The following is a 20,264-nucleotide window of genomic DNA, read 5'->3' on the forward strand; positions in this document are numbered from 1 at the left end:
TCCCCTTAGAAACCGTAGTATCCTCTGAGCATCCTGCCAATGCACTTGCTGAGTTGCATTCATGAACCCAACCAAGAGACCTACAGCAAAACATAGATCAACCCATGTGTTGAGGAGTCAAATCAATGATCCAATCAGCTAACGGTAGCGGGTAGCATCCGCCAAAGGAGAATCTGAGTGCAAAGTGGCCTTCCAATTCAGATCCATAGGAGTAGAAATGGACCAACAATCCTCCATCTCAAAAGTCACCAAGAGCTCTTGTACATATCTCTGCTGAGAGATGAAAATCCCCCTCTAAGTCTGAAAAATCTTGTGGTGCAAAAAGAAATGGAGAAGTCCTAAATCCGTCATCTTGAACTTCTGATGTAAAGTTTTCTGCGTCTCTTTGATCTTTGGGGCATGGTCACCTGTAACAATCAAGTCATCAACATACAAAACAAACAATACACGACCACCCTCGAAAGTGTACACATAAAGCTGCAGATAGGCCCTAGAGCGCCAATATCCCAACTTGACCTGGAGAAAGGAGTCAATCTTCTTGTTCCAAGCACGCGGAGTGTGCTTCAAGCCATACAAGGCCTTCTTTAACCTGTAAACCTTCCCATCTGAGGAACCAAAGCCAAGAGGCTGCTCTACATAGATCTGCTCCTTCAAATCACCGTTCAAGTAAGCTGACTTCAAAACCAAATAAAAGACGGGCCATCTCCTATGACCAGCCAAGGCAAGAAGAGCACAGATAGTTTCCATACGAGCAGTAGAGGCAAAAGTATCATGGAAATCAACACCTAGGTGCTGAGCAAAACCTTTAGCAACAAGGCGAGCCTTGTGCTTGTCCAAAGAGCCATCACTATGGTACTTGGTCTTGAAGACCCATTTGAGACTAATCACCTTCTTATGAGAGGGACAAGGCACAAGGTACCAAGTGCCATTCCGCTTAATAGCCGCCAACTCGGCTTCCATCGCTTTCCGCCAATGATCAGACTATAAAGCCTCCTTCACGAAGATAAGCTCTCTATCTTACATAACACGGGATATCAAACAATAATTAGAGCAAACAAGCTCCAAAGTATGTGCCTGGTGTCTCCATGACCTCCGCAGTCCATCCTACAGTTGCCACATCTCAGGGACCCCCTCGATCCCTAAATCTTGAAGCGTGTCATGGGCCCAACGAGGAAAAGGCCGATCGACACTCTCCATCTGCTGAAGTTTCTAGAAGGTCTACCGAACGGAGGACCAATCTATAAATCTGGTGGCTGGGAAGTAGGCTACTCATCCAAAGAAGAGTCTTCAAGAGACACAAGCTCGAGAGGAACAATCACTGGGACCCAGCTATCACCGGGATCTCCAAGTACAAGGTGGTCCTCACCCCCCTCTATGGCTGAAACCTCTGAGAACTGAACATCACGGCTCATGTAGACATCACGCTTTACAGGATCATACAATCAGTAGCCTTGAGATTGCAAGCTATAGCCCACAAACGCCTGTCTTCTGGAAGCCACTTCAAATTTGTCACGTTGTGTCTTCAAAATGTGAACATAAGCATCACACCCAAAAACCCTGAAATAAGAAACATCGGGCTTTGATCCAAAATACGTCTCATAAGGAGTCGTACCAACAACAACGGAAGTAGGGGAATGATTAAGAATGTGAACTGCAGTAGCCACAACCTCAGCCCATAGATACTGAGGTGTCCGACAATGCTCCATCATGGTACGGGCCATCTCGATCACACTGCAATTCTTCTACTCCAAGATGCCATTCTCCTGAGGGGTATTTGTATTGGCAAACTCTTGGTGAATACCGCAATCTGCACAAAACCGAGTAAACTCATTAGAAACAAATCTCCACCCTTATCCGATCGTAAGGTCTTCAACTTCCGCCCCAATTGGTTCTCCTCAAAGAGCAACCAATCCTTAAAGTTGGAAAAATCTTCCGTCTTCAACTTCAAGAAATAGGCCCATGTCATCCTACTATAATCATCTACAATGAGCATGAAATACAAGCTTCCTCGAAGGGATTCCGTCCTCATCGATCCACAAAGATCGGTAAAAGGGTGCTAAAGACCGCCTTGAAGCCTTGCTGGGAACAACATCACGAGTCTGCTTCCCACGGATATAGGATACACAAGGCTGCTAACTCACCACAATACCTGGCAAACCTCGAACAAACTGATCCTTAGATGCCTTCCGAAGGTAATCATAATTGGGGTGGCCAAACCGAGCATGCCAAAGCTCGGACTAAGTTTGAGAGGTAAGAAGAAGAGAAGTCACAGCAGAAGAAGACTGCAACTTGTAGACTCCAATCTCCTCATAACCTGAAGAATAAACCTGTCTTGATCCTCGATCAAGAATCCAAAAATAATCCACATCAAATTAGACCAAAAGGCCAAGGGCACAAATCTTGTGCACCAAGAGAAGATGATACCCCAAAGCCGGCACATAAAGTACCTCAGATGCGTGGGCACCACCACGCCCATCTGGAATAAGATGCATGTTGCCTTGTTCCTGAATACGAATAGATAAACCATCTCCAATGAGAATCTAACCATGAGAAGGCTGCAAATAAGTAACACCTACGGAAGGAGGAGTCATGTGCCAAGAGGCACCAATGTCAACAATCCACTCCCGAGTGCATGGGGCCGTCGACGCAGCATCAGAAGCCGTCAGGGTCAAATCCTCAACCGCCTCCAAATGGAGGAAAGCAGCTGATGAGGAAGCAGCCACCGCTCCAGAATCCTTTAAAGATTTCTCCTTCTCCTTGTCGGGGCAATTCTTCTTCCAATGACCTATTTTGCCACAAATGTGACAAGTAGACTCCTTGTCTTTGTCCTTCTTAGATTTATCCTCCTCCTTCATTTGGTCCTTCCCCTTCTTCTAAAAGGATTGACCAACCAAAGCCTTAGATTTCGAAGCATTGGTTCCTTTCAGTTGTTCCTCTTGGTCCAAGACCATAGGAACCAACTCTTCCCACCGAAGAGTCTCAGACCGCCCTAAAGTAATCAAGGTGGAATAAAAACCACTGAAGCGAGGCGGTAACTAAGAAAGGAGAGTTATCACCATGTCTTCAAAAGTGATCACCTTTCTTGCGCTTTGAACCTACATCTGAAGCTGCCTTAGCTTGTTGATATGCTTCTACATGAAGGATGACTTGTTGACACTCATGGTCTGCATTTGCACTTCCAAAGAGACTCACTTCATGACGGTCATCCGATTATACATCTGATCCAACTCCAACCATATCTCCCTAGCCACCATCAAATGCTCTATATTAGAGATAACAGCTGTAGTACATGAGAGATAAAAATGAGCGAATGCAAGCATTGAGTTTATCCCAATATGCCTGAGCCTTTGCCAACTCCACCTTCTCACTGGAAGAGAGTCAGGAATCGTCACGCAAAGGACGATTGATAGCCTCTATAGTAACAAGCTCCGCCAAATCATAGGACTCCAATATGGCAAGCATCATGATCTGCCAGATGCATAGTTCTCACCATCAAGATTTAGATCTGAAGGAAGAGCCAGTAACATGGCCACCTTCCAGTCCATGATTGCCTGAAACTCTGTCTCGACCTCAGAAGACATCTTCACCTACAATGTCTGCACAAAACACAAAGAGCAGCCCCCTCTGATTGTGAAAATACAGCCTGCAAGGGCTATGGTTCGCTCATCCCGCTCCTTCTTCATCTGTTGGAGGCGATGAAAAGGTAAATCTGCACTTGAAGGCCCAAAACGCAACCTTCTTCCTTCTTTGACAACAAAAAAACACTAGTAGCTTCAGCAAATCTTCTCTTTTCTCGCACGCCCATGCTCACCTCAGTCTTGTTCTGATGCGCAGCCCACCTACTCGCACTTGAACATTGAAAATGCAGCCTTGTGTCGCGCTGAAATCTCCTCTTCAGATAGGTCCACCCAAGTCAGTCCTTCAATGCTCTGATACTATGTCAGAGTGAAGCAATGCCGAAGCAAATGACCGAGACAAAGAGAGAACAGAGAGAGAAAACAGAGAGAGAAAGAGACAATGAAATGCAGAAAATATGCATTGAAGAATGCTGTAAAGGATGCAGAATTATATACGGGTGCAGAGAGAATATCTACATATATCTCCACCTCGAATATCTCGGTCTCTATCAGCCCTGAGAGCAATCTCCGTGGTCTGCAGCCTGAAATCTGTGAAAGACAACTGACTGAGGCTGCTGAATACAAAGCCTGTTTATAGGCTGAAAATAATGGCAAGAAATAATCTGGTCAGCTGCAATTAATGCTGCTGCAGTCTGACTGCTGCCACGTGGCAGCTGGCTGACTGCAAGCCACGTGGCACCTGCCTGCATGGCCCTACCTATCCAAGTGATGACTCTAACAACTAGCTCCCAGGGTCAGGGGTGAGCCTGTTTGGCTCTATGGCTGGGAGGTAAGTCTTATGTACAATCCCTTTTATGATGTACAATCCCTTTTATGATGATTTTGTCTGGGAGGTAAGTCTCTATGGCTGGGAGGTAAGTCTTATGTACAATCCCTTTTATGATGATTTTGGCTTGTATCATATCTCGTGTGCAAGTTGAATCCCAAGGGGACATTTCATTGGTATGAGTCCATAGTCGAATTTCTACACAATATGCAGGAGATGTTGACGATTAAAAGGAAAAGCATTAAAACATCCCAAGATCATGCTATGTTTTATGATAACCAACATCATATTCCCAAAGAGCTCTAGGAAGGCATGTGGGTTTACCTTAAAGTCCCAAAGGACTCCCATTCAATGTGACTACCGGCAAGTGCTATAAATTATCTTCAAGATATTGCAATCCTTTCCAAATTACCAAGAAGATAAGTAGTGTATCATCCTATGATTAGATTTACCATCAAAAATTCAGGTTCAACTTGTGTTCCACACGTGTCGTTTGAAAGAATGATTGGGACAAGGTGAGTAGATTATTCTGATTGAGAAAGTTCCACGGCTTGAGGATATTGCTCATTACATTCCACTCGAACCCGAATCAGTTCTTGACCTTAGGACTAAACGATCTCGTCGAACCATTTATCTTGAGTATTTGGTCAAGTGGAAAAACCGCTCGGAGGTGGAGGCTACTTGGGAGTCGGTACGTTCATTTAAGAGTCGTTTTCCTCACTTCATTCCTGAGGATATTGCTGAGAACAGCAATCATTCATCATGAGGGGAAAAGTGTTATGTTCCTGGACATCCGAATAGGTGCTACTAGTACTAGTCACAATGGTCATGAGGTGACTTAGTGCAAATGCACTAAGGGCACCTTGGGGTTAGGGCAGTCAAGTCCCATAAATACAACTCAAGGCCCTATTGAGCACATTCATTGGGTGATCACCACTCTTGGCCGATTGGCCAATGCATCCATGCACGGGGATGGTGTGGGGATGGTATGGGCTAGTGGTATGGGATGCCAACCCTTGGGATGTGGTCGTGGCCCAAAGTGCTGCTAGATCCTAAGCTCAGGGGTGAGCCTATTTGACTCTATGGCTAGGAGGTGAGTTTGATGTCCAATCCCTTTGATGGTGAGCTTGGCTTGTGTCATGTGTCGTGTGCAAGTTAAATCCTAGAGGGACATTTCACCATACACACATACACGTACTCAAATATTCTAACACCCCCCCTTGGTGCCTTCCTGCCTACTTCAAGGTAGTCAAGTGATTTACATTGATTGTCAATTATCCCCCCCTCACTAGGTGCCTATGTGATACTACTAGTCGATGGTCGCACACTCCTTTTTCTTTGTCTTCTTTTTCATGGCTTCTTGTCTTCCAAAAAGGTGTCCTTCCATCTTTGTGTCCTTGTTTTCTTCCATAACGTTTGATTGTCTTTTAAGCTTGCATTCCTCTTCATGATGACCAATCTTCTTGCAATGGTTGCATTTAGGCAAGTGCTTTAAATTGCACTCTGAAATGATGACCTTTTCTCCCACAATGGTAGCATTCTTTAAGTTTCTTTGTTGTATCCTTCTTTGTAGAAAACACAATATCTTTGTGGAAAAATACGCCCTTTTAAGTTTTGGTGATTTAAGAGTAAAGTCCTTAAGAGACTCATACTCCTTTGGAAAACTCACAAGTAGCATTGCAATGAAATCCTTCTTAGGGATAATCACTTTGATACCTTCAAGCCAGCTTATTATGCTTCTTAGTTTGGAGACATGTTCTATAGTGAGACTTTAAATTCATGATGTAAGCTGCAAAGGTCAATTCTAAAATATATTTCTTGGTTCTTTGCACTTGATTCAAAAATTTTGTTTGATTCTTCTCATGCTTCTTTTGCAATCCCTTTGATATTTATATGATGGATGAGTCTTGGGGCTAGGTAAAGACCAATCAAGGCTAGTACTTATTCATCTTTTTCAACCTATTCTTCAGTTAATTGTAATGGAGGATCATCTCAAATTACCGTCCATAATTTTTTCTATATAAGAAGCAGCTAATTTGCATAGCCCACGTTTAATATTTTTCTCCTCCTTTAAATTTTTCAATCTCAAATGAGTTACTAGAAGTTGATGCCATGGTATTGCCAAAGAGGTCTTTAGTGACACTTGGAAGTGTCTAACTCCAATTAAAAAAAGAGAATATTTTTGAAAATTACAAAGGATTTAATCAATGAATGGAAAACCCACATACAACAGCCCCTTTTTTCTTTTTAATAGAATGCCCGGATTCTTGAAGAGTGTGAACCGTCCTTTTTAAAAACTAGTTCAGGACAAGCAATAGTATGAGTAATGATCTTAAACTAACCAGTTTGTTGACAAACCAATGTGAAAGAAAATTTCAAATAATTGATCATTTGAGACTGACAATATGAATGGGCTTTATAATCAAACTAGTTTCAATGTGAAAGGGAATGAATTCAAAGAGGCTATTTAAACCTTAGTAATTAAGGATAATAGAGAGATTGAAAAAAATGTTTTCTCCTTTCAACAATCCACAGTTGTTTTGAAGCCATGTTGAAATTGCAAGGATGACAGCATGTGTGTGTAGCAGTTGAACTAATGGAGGGCACATTTTTGCAGCTGCAATGAAATGTGGAGTCCCCCAATCTTCAATTAAACACCATAAACAATCTTCTTTCCTTCTCTATTATTTGTTACAAATAAGCAAGCTCCCAAGTTGTGTTGAAAGCAGACCTCAAGCTTGTTGATAAGTAGACCCTCAATTTCACTGAAGCAGGCCCTTTAAGTACAGCCCTTAAGCTGCCCGCTTAAGCAGTCCCCTTGCTTCCAACAAATGAAAGCCACCAAATAGAAACCAGAGAGAATGATGGCTGAATGAGATGATGTATCTTAATGTTCCGCTTCCTTGATGATGGCTCTTCAATTGGCTTCAAGAAAGCTCCTCTTTCTGCCTACAATCGCTTTGATGCTTTACTTTAGTGATAGATGCTCACAACCTCACGACCACACGAATGGTGTCTCTAATACCGAATGGAGATAGAGTTTAAGGAGGATCATAAACAAGAAGTGCCATGTCCCTCAGTCTGCTCCCACGAGAGCCACCAACAGTTGGACAGCTCTACCTTTGAGCATCTTGTATATTTTTCATTCACTTACAGCATTCATTCATTGACTTCACAGTTCTCTTTCTTTTGTATTTATATTTTTTACATTTTATGTTCTGTATTTTGTGTTTTGTGTTTTGTGTTTCGTGTTTTTGCATTTGTGTTTTGAGTTCTTTGTGTTTCAGCCATGGTCGTACACACTCTGTGTTTTCTTTTGCAAACTCTAGTATATCTCCATACACATCGGCTGCGCAATGGCCCACCAAGACTGCAGAAGCCATGGTTATCCTACCTTGGGAGCCCAAAGGGTCACCCCAGACAAGCCAAGGCATCGAACAAAGGGTGCTCGTCAGTTGCCCCTTCCTGGCATCAGCTCCACTTCAGCATGCACTTGCTATCATATCTAGGCTGCATTTTGTAATTTTTGGTCCATCTAGGGTCATATTCCTACATCTAGCAAGCCGCCTTGTGATTCCACATCCTGCGAAGTTCTCGTCCATAGTTGGTGATCTTCTTCCTCGACTCCGACATTACCAAAGGATTGCATTCCACTCCCTCAATAACTATCCTTCATCTTCGGCATTACCTTCTATACCCTATTGCCTAGAGGACTGTATTTCGCTCCCTCTACTATGCAGATTCTCTTTAGGTGGTGCCCTTTGATCAAAGCGGACAATGCGGCCATCTTCAAAGCTTCAACTTCGTTGTATCAGATTGATTCACTTAGCATGATTCAGTGATTCATCATTCATCATCTTCTTCAAACAATGGAACGAAAATAGGTGGTAAGGTGGAGGTGATATAGAACCTATAACTTGTCTTTGCCTTCTCCGATAAAGAGGATCTTTACCTCTCTGAGCTCCTCAACTCTGATATCATATCAAAATAACATGTATGCTCTGATACCATGTCAAAATAGTGTGACAAAACGGTATGCACTCATACCATATCAAAGAGACAGTGGGTTTTGCGAAAAGAAACATTGAGTGTATAGCAAACACTGCGAGAAGAGGGAACTCAAAGAAACACACAAAAAAAGAAGATAATGAATGATGAATCAATGAATTATGCTAAGTGAATCAAGCCAATACAACGGAGCCAAAGCTCTGAAGATGGCTGCACTATCATGTCTAATCAAGTGGCAACACCTGAAGGGAATCTGCACTATAGAGGAGCGAAATGCAATCCTCCAAACAATAGGGTATAGAAGATAATGCTGAAGATGAAGAACAGCTATTGAGGGAGCGGAACACAATCCTCTAGTGCCATCAAAGCTGACGAAGAAGATCCCCAACTATAAATGAGAACTCCGAAGGATGAGCAATCACAAGGCGGCGTAGCAGATGAAGGAATCTAACCCTACATGGACTAGAAACTACAAAACACAGTGCCTGGTGATGAGCAAGGTCACATAGTGATGGAGCAGTCTAACACACTAGTAAAACGCCACAATAAAATGCAGCAGTACAATGCCGCAATAAAATGCAATAGTAAAATGGCAAGAAGTGCAGCAATAAAATGCCACAATAAAATGCAATAGTAAAATGGCAAGAAGTGGCACAAATTGTGAGGTAGAAGCTGGAAATAGATGTTGAAACGGTGAAGAAAGTGTGGAAGACAGGGTGCCTCGTGCACGAGAAGATGGAGACCACGAATTGCAATGTCCTCTTGGTGGGGTGTGAGCAACAATTGAGAGCATGGAAAAGAGTGATAGAACGTCAGAAGGAATGTGGGATGTGATGAATTGGTGGAGTCATTGCCATATTTATAGGCATAGATTGTCTTGAGTAGCATCCATTGAAGTCTCTTGGGTGGCACCCCGATTCTCTTGGGAGGCACCCAAAAATCCTTTTTGGGGCTATAAATGGAAACTGAAATAGAAAGGAATGAGGGAAAAATGTATAGAATGACTTGGCTTCTCAACGCTACTTTGAACTTTTTTTTTTAGTTGAGTAACTGTGAGGGGGAAAAAAAGGATAGTCAAATCCAACATCACAAAAGAGAAGACTATCCTAGCCAACCATTCACAATGTCAATGAGACAAGAAAAACCGGGTGAAGAGGTCTAGAGGAACATTGCTAAAAGAAGTGCCAGTGGAGATAGCTCATGATCCACTCACGGGTGCTTTGCACGATCATATGCATAGATGAATGCTACATGGTAAGAATGGGCATGCAACAAGGTGTCGATGGAGATAGTTCATGATCCACTCGTGGGTGCTTTGCACAATCATATGCATAGATGAATGCTACATGATGAGAATGGGCATGCAACAAGGTGCCACTTGGACAATGTCTCTCATGGAGAACTTATTCACTTGTGCAAGCACCCTTTTACAAAGATGGTGATGATCATGCAATGCAAAGGGTAGGTACAACAAGAAAAGGAGGCTGATGTCGAAGACAATGCCCAAACATGTAAATATCAATGAAGGGTAGAAACCCCCTCTCAACCATGGATGTCGATGCCAAAGGAGGAAGAAAAACCTGATGTTGGTCTTCGTGTGGTGCCAAGAACCGTGATGAAGGTAGATTTGACACCCACCCCTTAGCTGAAATAGTCAAAGGAGAATCAACCATCTGATATACAAAACATGCTCATACTCAATCTTAGGAGAGAGCTTCAGTGCTAATCAAGTGATGTAGGCAAGCCTAAATCTAAACCTCAGGAGATGGCTCCCATGCTAGTCGAGAATCGCTAAGATAGCAGTCCACCATGCAAATGGATCTAATGGATGAATAAGGAAGACCTGACATTCCCTACAACTAGAAGAGTGAGGGAAGAGTCAACCACCAAGGCAACTAGGATGTGCCTATGTCAAGAAAACTGATGGGACATTATGTACTCGTACCATATCAAAGAGATGGTAGGGATTGCAAGGAGAAACAAAATGTATGTACGGCAAACATTGACTAAAGAAAAACTCAGAAACTCAAAAGAAGAAGCGTGAAGAAGATTATGAATGATGAATCACTGAATCATGATCAATGAATCAAGTTCATACAATGGAACTCAAGCGAAGATGATTGCACTGTCCAAGTCACAGTATCTAATGGCCAGCTACAAAGGGAGTGAAACGCAGTCCTCATGAGCCGTCGAAGATGAGGAAGAGGATCATAAGCTACAGATGTGTACTCCAAAAGGTGAAAATCAGTAGGGCAGCCTGCTAGATGATCAAATGCAACCCATAAGCACCAAGAACTGCAAAAACGCAAGCTATGTGGTTGTTGCCCGCTAAGGCCGATGCCAAAGCTGAGAACTGTGAAGACTGCAAAACACAACTCCCAAGACTGACACCGGCTGATGGAGGATGACGCCATGTGATGAGAATGCCTCCAAACTGCAAAACACAGCCCAAAGGGCTATCATTAGGTGATGGAAGGCTGACACCAGCAAGGGAGAGAGGTTGCCAAGCAGCCTAGGGGTGATGGGCAATTAGACGATGAGGATTGCAGCCAAAATGCAACCTGCAAGAAGAGAAACAAGGTGCCTAGTAATAGCAGAGGAGCATGGACCACGAACTGCAATATCCTCCTCGCAGGGTGTGAGCAGCATTGCTCTCGAGTGTGAGGTGCCATAGTAACTGGGCGGCCAGCCCTTTTTGGGGCTGTTATTGCCAAATGAAAAGGAATGAAGTAGAAGAAATGTATTGAATGACTAGGTTTCTCAACACCCCCTCTTAGGCCCAAAAAGGAGCAAAAAAAAGGAGAGACAGAGAGAAAAGCAACCTTTGAATCCCAATGTTCCGCCTGTAAGGTAACATGTAGTGAAGAACAGTAGACATGATCAGCTGATAGAACCCAAAACTCAACCTCGGAAGAGAAGCAACAAGCTCCATTACTCCATGTTGGAAGGTATATGAAGGTTCCCAACCACCAAGTCACGGCTGAAACATCCAAGGCCCCAAACTAGAAAGAACTTGTAGAGCCTAGGTATGAATGGGAATCAATGGGTGAGATGGCATGGAGATGTCAACCACCCCAAAAAGGTAAAGGTCCATCGACAAGGTGTGTGAAGGACCACAAGATGAGTAGGGACCCCCTCTAAAGATAAAGGGATGGGATCCCCCTTACAAGTAGAAGAAAGATGAGCCGTCTCTGAATCCCCCTCAATGAGAGATAGGGAATCAAGAAACTCACAGATCATGGCCTCCAGAGAGTCTGATGATGAAGGAAGTGCCATTGGCAATGCCTAAGAAGAAAAACCATGCCAATTATGGCCCAGTCACCCATATTAAATGTGTCAAGATGCTCTAGCAATCTGCTGTGCATTACCCTAATCACCTAAGAACTCCATGGAGTCCTGCCTCCTCGTAAGGAACGCTAGATCATATTCAAGCTCACATTCACTCATCTGTCAAATACTGCACACTCACACACAAGACCATAGCAAGCACACAACAAAGTCCCGTTGCCACCAACAAAATGCTTTGTTTGTTTTCCCCTGTTTTCTTGCATGTGGTTAAATCAAAATGTCAACTCGTCACCACTTGCAAAATACCCATTTTGTCAAAGAAGAGAAAATTCTATTAATAGAACCTCGGAGAAAATCCCCCTGATGTAAAATACTAAGTACAAAAGTACAAAGAACCCTGTGAAGAGTAGCTTCATACATCACAATACATTGGTTGTGTGGATAACCAATCTGGTAGGCTATAATACCAGACCAACTAAGGGGCTACTGACAGCATCCCTGGGTCCACTGTGCATGCGAGTAATCCAGAGTGGGGATCCTGCTCATATGCTACCCAGTCGTGAGAAAAGAGGGGCTATCCTGAACATCCTCATGAACATGTTGAGCCTCTGTTTGTGATCCAAGCTACGGCCCCCCAACTCGCAACCATGGTCTTTGTGGTGCTGTGAAAGACCATCCTGAGGACTCTCCTCCATAGCTCCTGGGCTCTAGGACAGTCACATAGGCAGTGTCTGTACATCTCTGGCTCACTGTATCTCGCACATGCCACTTGAAAAATACTCCCACACCACTTAGTGACCTCTAACCAATAACATTCCCACCTAATGTGCTGAATGGCTGCTGATACTCTTTGCACTAGGAGCAGTCAGCAATGCTTTAAGAGGGCTGAAGTCTTAGGCCAAACATCTTGGAGGTCAAAGGATTGCATTTCTCATTTTCGCAGTTGCTCAATATTATCCTCATTAAACTGCAAAGTAAGTTAACAAAAAAAACTAGAAAAAACCATTTGTCCTTGTTTGGACACCCATAGAATTCACAGAGCAGGAAATAAAAGGCAGGTACAAGATCATTGTATTTTAGAAACTAAATAAATAAGATTCAAACAACTTTCTCCAGAACTCCATGTAATGGCTGATAAGTATGACAACAAAAGGACATGACAAAAGTCATACAATTCACAGCAAACTAAGAGAAGGTAAAATTCACTGGGAAAAGCCAACATGGTAATGTCACTAAAACCTTAAGGAGGGAGGTTGGATTGAAAAAAGTATACTAAACTTCTTCGAGTGTGATAATACTTGACAAAGAGAGAACTGCAAATAGAAAGTAAGCCCAGATTCCAGAAATTTGATGATACATCTAAGGTTATGTTCCATACCTTTATGCAAGAATCAGTAGTCTCTGAAGCCCATGATGCTGGCAAGCCTTCACCAGTGTCCATTGTTGAACGAGAAAGACAAGCTCGGATTCCTAAAGCTTCTACTGCCCGTACCATTCCTGCTACATGCTGGCCTCCAGCTTCTGCAAAGCAAGTTACCTGCTTTCTATTTCAGTGAAACACACTTCAATAAAAATGAGTTAAGAATAATTTCAGGCAAAGGCATGGTGTCAAATGGAAATAAACATGCACAAATGGAGTTGAGCACAACAAAAGTTTTCAACACACTCGCAAAAACTTTTAACAGCATTCATTTGATAAGTCCTTGTCCAAATTGGAGTAGTAACTGCCAAGAAGAGATAAAAGTGAGGAGAGTGATACAAACAAAGGCATGCTCTCCATTGACTAAACATACACCAAGATAGCCTAGACAACAATTGTTCCAATCAATCAACTTATAGGTTTCTTCTATTGCCTTTGAAATGCCCTTAGGGCTACAAAAGTCCCTTGTCGGTTAAACAAGGGAATAAAGAAGGTAAGATTGATGCTTCTACTACCATTCTGAACATCAATGCACTAATGTTACCAAGCCTCAAAAGAGCTTGCTGCTAGCTAAGTGGTCTCAGCCCCCTCTCCCAAAAAAAAGCACCTTCACCCTTCCCCTCTCCTCTTCACACCATCTAACCCAACTATCTCCCTCGAACATCTCATGTGCAGCCCTTCCTTCACCCCATCCCCTTGGGCCCCCTACATCCTCCTTCCTTTCTCCTCCCTCACCTCCTCAACTCCCTTTTTCTCCCTTGTCGCCTCATCCCCTTGGGCCCCCTACATCCTCCTTCCTTTCTCCTCCTCCACCTCCTCACCTCCCTTTTTCTCCCTTCCCACCTCTCTCTCTCTCTCTCTCTCTCTCTCTCTCTCTCTCTCTCTCTCTCTCTCTCTCTCTCTATACTCGCTTGCTTCTCCTCCTCGCCTTCTCCTCCCCTATTAAGTATCTTCCCATTCCTCACACCTGCTATGAGACACTTTTGTCTATGTTGTGCACCTGCCCGAGCCAGTGCTCAAGTCCATGCCATGACCAACTCTCCTTTGGCTGTTTGCAGTACTCAAAACCTCGACCTAGTCAATCATGTGTCTATGTACTCCTATGCATTCAACCTCTTTGATCCAATTTTCTTGTGAGAGTAAGCCTTATGGGCCTCATATTTTACCTTAAATAGAGAGGCAATTGTGTCCCAAAGTTCAAACTATAGTTCCCATCGCAGTTATCAAATGGGGACATAACAGTTTTAAAAACATTATTTGCAAATGAGGAGAAATCTTTTATTAAAAGAAAAATATAGATCCAAGATGTCAAGGTCAGTGGAGGGCCAAGACTAAAAGATGTGGTTCACAGAACCAACAGAATCTGAAACTTGACAAACAAATCATGTGCACACAGGTTTAAAGAATCAAATGATTTTGACAGCTATAGCCTATTCTTTTCTTGAAACTTGATTGATGTCACCTTAAAATAACCATGTATAATGAACACAATTTTGAGAGATGAATAAATCTTGGTCAAGGTCTAAATTAAGAGGTGGTGCAGTCTATAATTCCAACGAATGGAAACTTGTAAAACCAATCATGCACTTAAACCCTACTAGCATCCCTTCCTCAGCTTCATGCTTGAGATTTATTTAAATCTGACATAAATGTAGAACTGGGTAAGAAAAAATTACTCCAGAATGTATCAATTCGATTCCACACAAAAGAGTTGAAATGTAGGAGTCCTCCACATTCATGTTTGATTCAAAGGGCCAGATACGCTTGTGCAGCCATGTTAACAAGTCAACATCATCTGCAATACCCCTTGCCAACTGTTGTGATGTATGTACGTGTGTGTTAATTAGGCCTGCTTGCCATGAGAGAGAAAAACAATGAAAGCCTCTCTCTCTCTCTCTCTCTCTCTCTCTCTCTCTCTCTCTCTCTCTCTCTCTCTCTCTCTCTCTCTCTCTCTCTCTCTGTGTGTGTGCACACGTGCGCACAGCCAAACTTAAGACAAACTATTAAATTGAGAATTTGGATCTCAAAGTGTCACATCAATAGAATCCAATAAACTACTATCTTAAATCCACAATTTCCTATAGCAAGCGCAAGTCTTCAGTGAGCTCATATATACTACAAGTAGAAAACTGTTAATTGAGAACAAGGGACAAAGTTGCAATCCTAGTGGCAAACTGAACAATGAAACCTCCATATGGCATAGTCCAATACGCTGTAGCAGCTACACTTGACAAGTCTTCAGCAACAAGCACAAAAATTAGCTATTCATATTCTTAGTCGTGCCATCAATTATACTGTTTGGAGCAACTTTAGAGGTTCTACAGACACAACATAAAAATGGTTCCAAAGGACAATCCCTGTGCAGTAGGGTGGAGGAAGAGGAGTAGGTAGATTCTACGTGGTGCTTGGGCCTTGCATTGGTCCCTTCAATAGTCATGTTAATTAATGTGAGGTTATTTATGTGACATTATGAGGAAACACTGTCCCTGTATTATTTTAATTCATGTATGGGGTCCTGGAGACACAACTATTTATGCACACGTGTGTATTTGTGTGGACACGGTCTTGGAGCACTGGTTGTGGATTTAAGACAATTAATGTGTGACCAGGGCTTAGGGCCACTAAATAAAGGGTGATGTGGCAGGCATTGACCTTAGTTGCCAAAGAACACATTAATCAATCCTTTAATGAGTTGTATGTTTGCTGGGGAGAGAATCGTGGCAGTTCTCTCTCATTGTTTTCAGCTTTTCTCTGTTCAAACCTTTTCCAGATTGCATTGACTGCATATTGTCTCTCTCCTCTCTTGACTATAAACCCTAAATCTTGCTTTTGCTGAAACCCTAATTTCTGCAGAGTCTTCTCTAATTGTCCAGCAACTTTTCACACACCCTGGCACTTGCAGCTCGTCAGCTTACAACTTAGTGGCTAGCTTACATTTATGCTTTGTAATCATGAGCTCACAGCCATACTCACTAAGGGCAAGTAACCATTACACCAAAGTTGAGACCCAAAAAGAGATACATTGAATTAGTAATGTAGTCTTTGGATGGTTTGTCAGCCAGTGACATACCAAACTTTGTGGCTAATACTAGGTGTCTTACATTTTGTCTCTTGCGCATTTTTCAGTACTTCCCCCTCAGGAGCCTTTTTCTTTAAAGGTGTGTTTGATGCTTTTCAGCTTTTCAATATCCTTTCAAGAAACACATAATTCATAGTGGTGCTGATCTTCCAAGAGCTTATGCTTATATTGAGCATTTCGTAGTGTCTGCATCAGCAGCACATGTACCTCAATGTGATCAGCTTTCTTAGGTTCAAAATGCCTTGTACCATTTGCCATTGCCGTTCTCTCAAGTTTCACCCCAGCAGTTATCTAGATTGGTTGTGTTAATGCTCAGTTTCGGCCTGCATCAACTAAAGCAGGTTTCACCTGATCATTAAGGTCAGTCTTTGTTTGATACCTTGTGCCTAGTCAGGTCTAGAATTGTTGCATCTCCGACCAGCCAGCTCTCCCTAGTTTTCTCTCAGCTGCAGGGAGTCCTAAAGTCATCAGAGTGCTGTGCTTTCAGTCCAGCCAGCCTTGACAGTTCATGTCAGCCTTAAAGACAGGCCTCTTATTCTGACTAGCCAGCTCTCCCTAGTGTCACCTGAGCTCAAGGCAATCCAAAAGTCCCCAGAGTGCTGCATTCAGTCCAGCCTGCCTTGCCATTTTGTCTCAGCCTTAGAAACCCCTCAGGTCCCAGACAACTGCATTTTGACGCCAGCCAGGTTAAACCAGTTTCATACTGCCCTAGGATGTGTTCTTTGCAGCTTGCTTCAGGACGGCACTCCTGTAGTTTGTGTGCAGTGGTGTTTGGGTGTCTTGTGCGTTTGCTTGCAGCATCTTAATAGTTGGGCACTTGTGTCCCACAAAAATTTGTTGTATGGTTGCTTTTTTGTGTTATTGTGTCTAATGTAGGTAAGGTCTCAACTCCATTCGGATGTTAACCATTCTATGCCCATCTTTTGCAAGTAGTAATATAGCAATACTCCTGTGTTGCAGGGGGACTCTATTGTGATACAGTCTTGTCCATGTCAAAATCTTTAAGTCCTCAAAGGTATCATTGGTCTTAACGATTTAACAATTGGCTAAAACAAATGGAAACAATTTGCATGGCAAAAATCTTAAGCCCTTGCTCCCTGCTGGTACAAACCATATGGCATGTGACATTTAACTCGATCCCTTATTGGTGTCAAGAAACCCAATACCCTTAGCCCAATAAGGTACTACGGGATGACAACAGCATGTGGGTGGTAGTGCTGAGTTCTTTCTTTTTCATTCATTCATGCTTCTCATAAAATTCTTAAGAGCTATGCATCTTTAAGCTTGGCAATATTACCATAATTCCTCTCCCATATGTTTCCTGCATTCTTATGCATTGATTGGCTTTAATATATTTCCACAATCGGCTGAGATTGGTTGTAAAAAACAATTAATCAACACACACATGCACATGCATGCACAGACACACATGCACCCACATGTGAGCATACACACGCACACACAAACTGCCAAAAATAGCAAACTATAGAGCAGAAAACAGCCAAGAACCACTATAACTCATTGGCAGAAAAACTGCATGGCTACCTCAAGCACTGGAACTCATGCTCTTTTAACTTCTGAGATGTTCTGTAGATTAAAAAACCTTTGCACGTGCAACTTGTGTGGACACACGTATTGTATCAAGATCATCTTTTGGACACGTATATATTGTGTGTAAGACAAGTTGCAAAAAAAAGATGTCTATAACTATGCTTCATTCCACTGTCTTTTGATGAAATTCTCGTCTTCTTGGATTTTCCTCTCTGCCTTTTTTTCATTTTTTGTTGAAATTCAATAGATTGAATGTACAAACCTTAACCCCCCGTGTGGATACAGACTAGAGCTCAAACTAAAAACAGAGTGCGAAACAACTTTAAAGACCTGATTGGCAATACAAATGGAAGCAGCCAATCAAAGAGCTGATCAACTGTGTGCCGTCTATGCTCACTCTGATTAACTCTGAGTCTTCTATGCTCACTCCGATGGACTTATTGGCAATACAAACAGAAGCAGCCAATCAAACAGTTTACTGACTCCGTGTCTCTCTAATTAACCGTGTGTCTTCTATGCTCACTCCGATTGACTATGTGTCTTCTAAGCTCACTCCGATTGAGTGTGTGTCTTCAATGCTCACTCTGATCAACTGTGTGTCTTCTATGTTCACTCTGGTTAACTACGTGTCTCCTATGCTGACTCTGATTGTGTGCGTCGTCTTCGCTCACTCTTATCGGCAATATATTTAAAGCAAAGTCGATCCAGGGTGATGATTGGAGGGGGAAGGGGTTGGCATGAAATTAGGAGGTACCTGGGATGACCCAAAAGCCAGAGAGATCAACCAGCTCGTGGGCTTGCGCGGCAAAGGCGTCCAGCATCCTGCGGGAGTGCCCGATGGCCTTGATCCTGTCATCCTCCACAACGATGGCGCCATCTCTGAAGACTCGAAGCTCGGCATCCATGGTCACAATCCATGCCCCGTGAAGGAGAGTGGTTTTCCCCATCGTCGTCCTGTCTGGATGATGACCCAAGTGCCTCTGACACTCGCATAAATCTACAAACCCCCCCGCAACAGGGAAATCACCTTTGCATACTTTGCATGCTAAGTAAGACGTCCTCTGGTAATCAACCCCCTTTCCTTATTACCATCACAATCGTGAATTTTTAATCGCCTCCAATTTTGCCCTTTTTTAAATTGTAAATAACCATTTTACCATTTTAGCCAGTTTTGAAATCATGCTTGTGTTCCAAACTTCCAATGCTCATAGAAAATAGCATTTTAATGTACTTGTATTGGATGGAATTCTAAAATACCAATTCAAAATTCGACATTCTCCTAGAAGCAATGGTAAATTTTTCGAGTGTTCTTGTTATAAAATCGGCATTTCATATAGATTTCGGACGACAAAACCAGTTGCTTTGGGAGCTTGCCTTTATTTGTACAATTGACAAAAAAGCTTTTTCATGACCATTGGTTGAAATTTAAAGCCTTCCATCGGCATTGTGCCCTCAAAAGTCTTCCCATGATAGACACAATTTGCACATCAATCTTCTTATTTTGTTATAAAATAAGACATTCATGGTTTTTGCCCTTCAAAATAATGGCCAAGTTGCAAAATGCCCAAGCATTTCTAAGGTTTACTAGTTTGGGTTTCTTGCTGGTCGTGTGCTTATTAAAGTCATTTTCACACACATGGACACTACACTTGTCCACTAGCAGAGGTTGCATGAGGTGAAAAGCCAACCAACATAAGAGCCAAAGATTGGCATTGATTTTGTCGTGCGTGCTTCTGTACATGTGTGCATGCATGTGTCTGTGCGTTTTAATAACAAACAAAAAGAGTCTTGGTTCAATAGCACATTGGAAAAGTAAAATTGTTGAAACATCCCTTAGGGTGTAACCATAAACAAGAAAAAATAGAGCTATGAATGATGAAAAGCTTGGAAGGTGATACTTGGAAATACCAAATCCTTGCTATGTCTTTAGAAGTTGTCACTTCAAAGTAATTATGTAGTTTGAAGTTGTCACATTAAGACTAATGAACATAAACCTTGACAACTTTGGTTAATCAAATGCATAGTGGTCCCCATAACTTTGCCCTTTTGGCAAAACCAATAAATATAGGTAGCCAAATCTATAGAATCTCGCATAATTTGTTTTTAAGGTCAACATTCCTAGGTTGCTCCTTGAATAGTCCTCGATACCGGAATCTAAATGTTTAAAATCCATATGCAACCGCAAGCCTCTCTATCTCTCATGCAAGAAGTTTAAATATCAAGGACACCTATGGGCTTATGATATGACTTCAATCACCTTGACTAGTCATCTACTACTTGGCATTATTATTTGAAACCGTCACTTTTACTTTCTTTTCACAACCATATCTTTAAAGCTTACAACAGTTTCACAAAAGGGTAACAAAGTGTGTCAAATATGAACACTTTCACTTTTAGAGATCTATTTCTGCCAATGAATCTTCAAAGCTATAAAATTGTACAATGCCTTTTCTTTTGCTTTTAAGGGTTAAGAGTTTTGAAAAGCGTGCATTTGATAGTTGCATGTGTTACGGA

The 20,264-nt window shown here is 42.4% G+C and overlaps 1 protein-coding gene across 2 annotated transcripts in view; it reads right to left on the reverse strand.

Moving 5' to 3' along the window:
- Window positions 1-19,201, reverse strand: part of LOC148039163 (uncharacterized) — a 96,102-nt gene extending 76,901 nt beyond the window's left edge. Inside the window, exons 1-3 of one of the 2 annotated variants that reach the window (XM_087675051.1) lie at window positions 18,505-19,201; window positions 14,797-14,969; window positions 13,079-13,237 (exon numbers count right to left, since the gene is read on the reverse strand). In XM_087675051.1, the coding sequence (XP_087531177.1) occupies window positions 13,079-13,237; window positions 14,797-14,969; window positions 18,505-18,697 (525 nt within the window). In that variant the 5' untranslated portion in view covers window positions 18,698-19,201. Of the gene's footprint in view, window positions 1-13,078; window positions 13,238-14,796; window positions 14,970-18,504 lie in introns of those variants that run through there. The other variant, XM_087675052.1, reaches the window with a different exon arrangement.
- Between the last annotated feature and the right edge of the window lie 1,063 nt (window positions 19,202-20,264).

Source organism: Lygodium microphyllum, chromosome 3, assembly GCF_053477565.2.
Source record: "Lygodium microphyllum isolate KBCC chromosome 3, Lygodium_microphyllum_v1.1.10, whole genome shotgun sequence".
Classification (NCBI taxonomy): domain Eukaryota; kingdom Viridiplantae; phylum Streptophyta; class Polypodiopsida; order Schizaeales; family Lygodiaceae; genus Lygodium; species Lygodium microphyllum.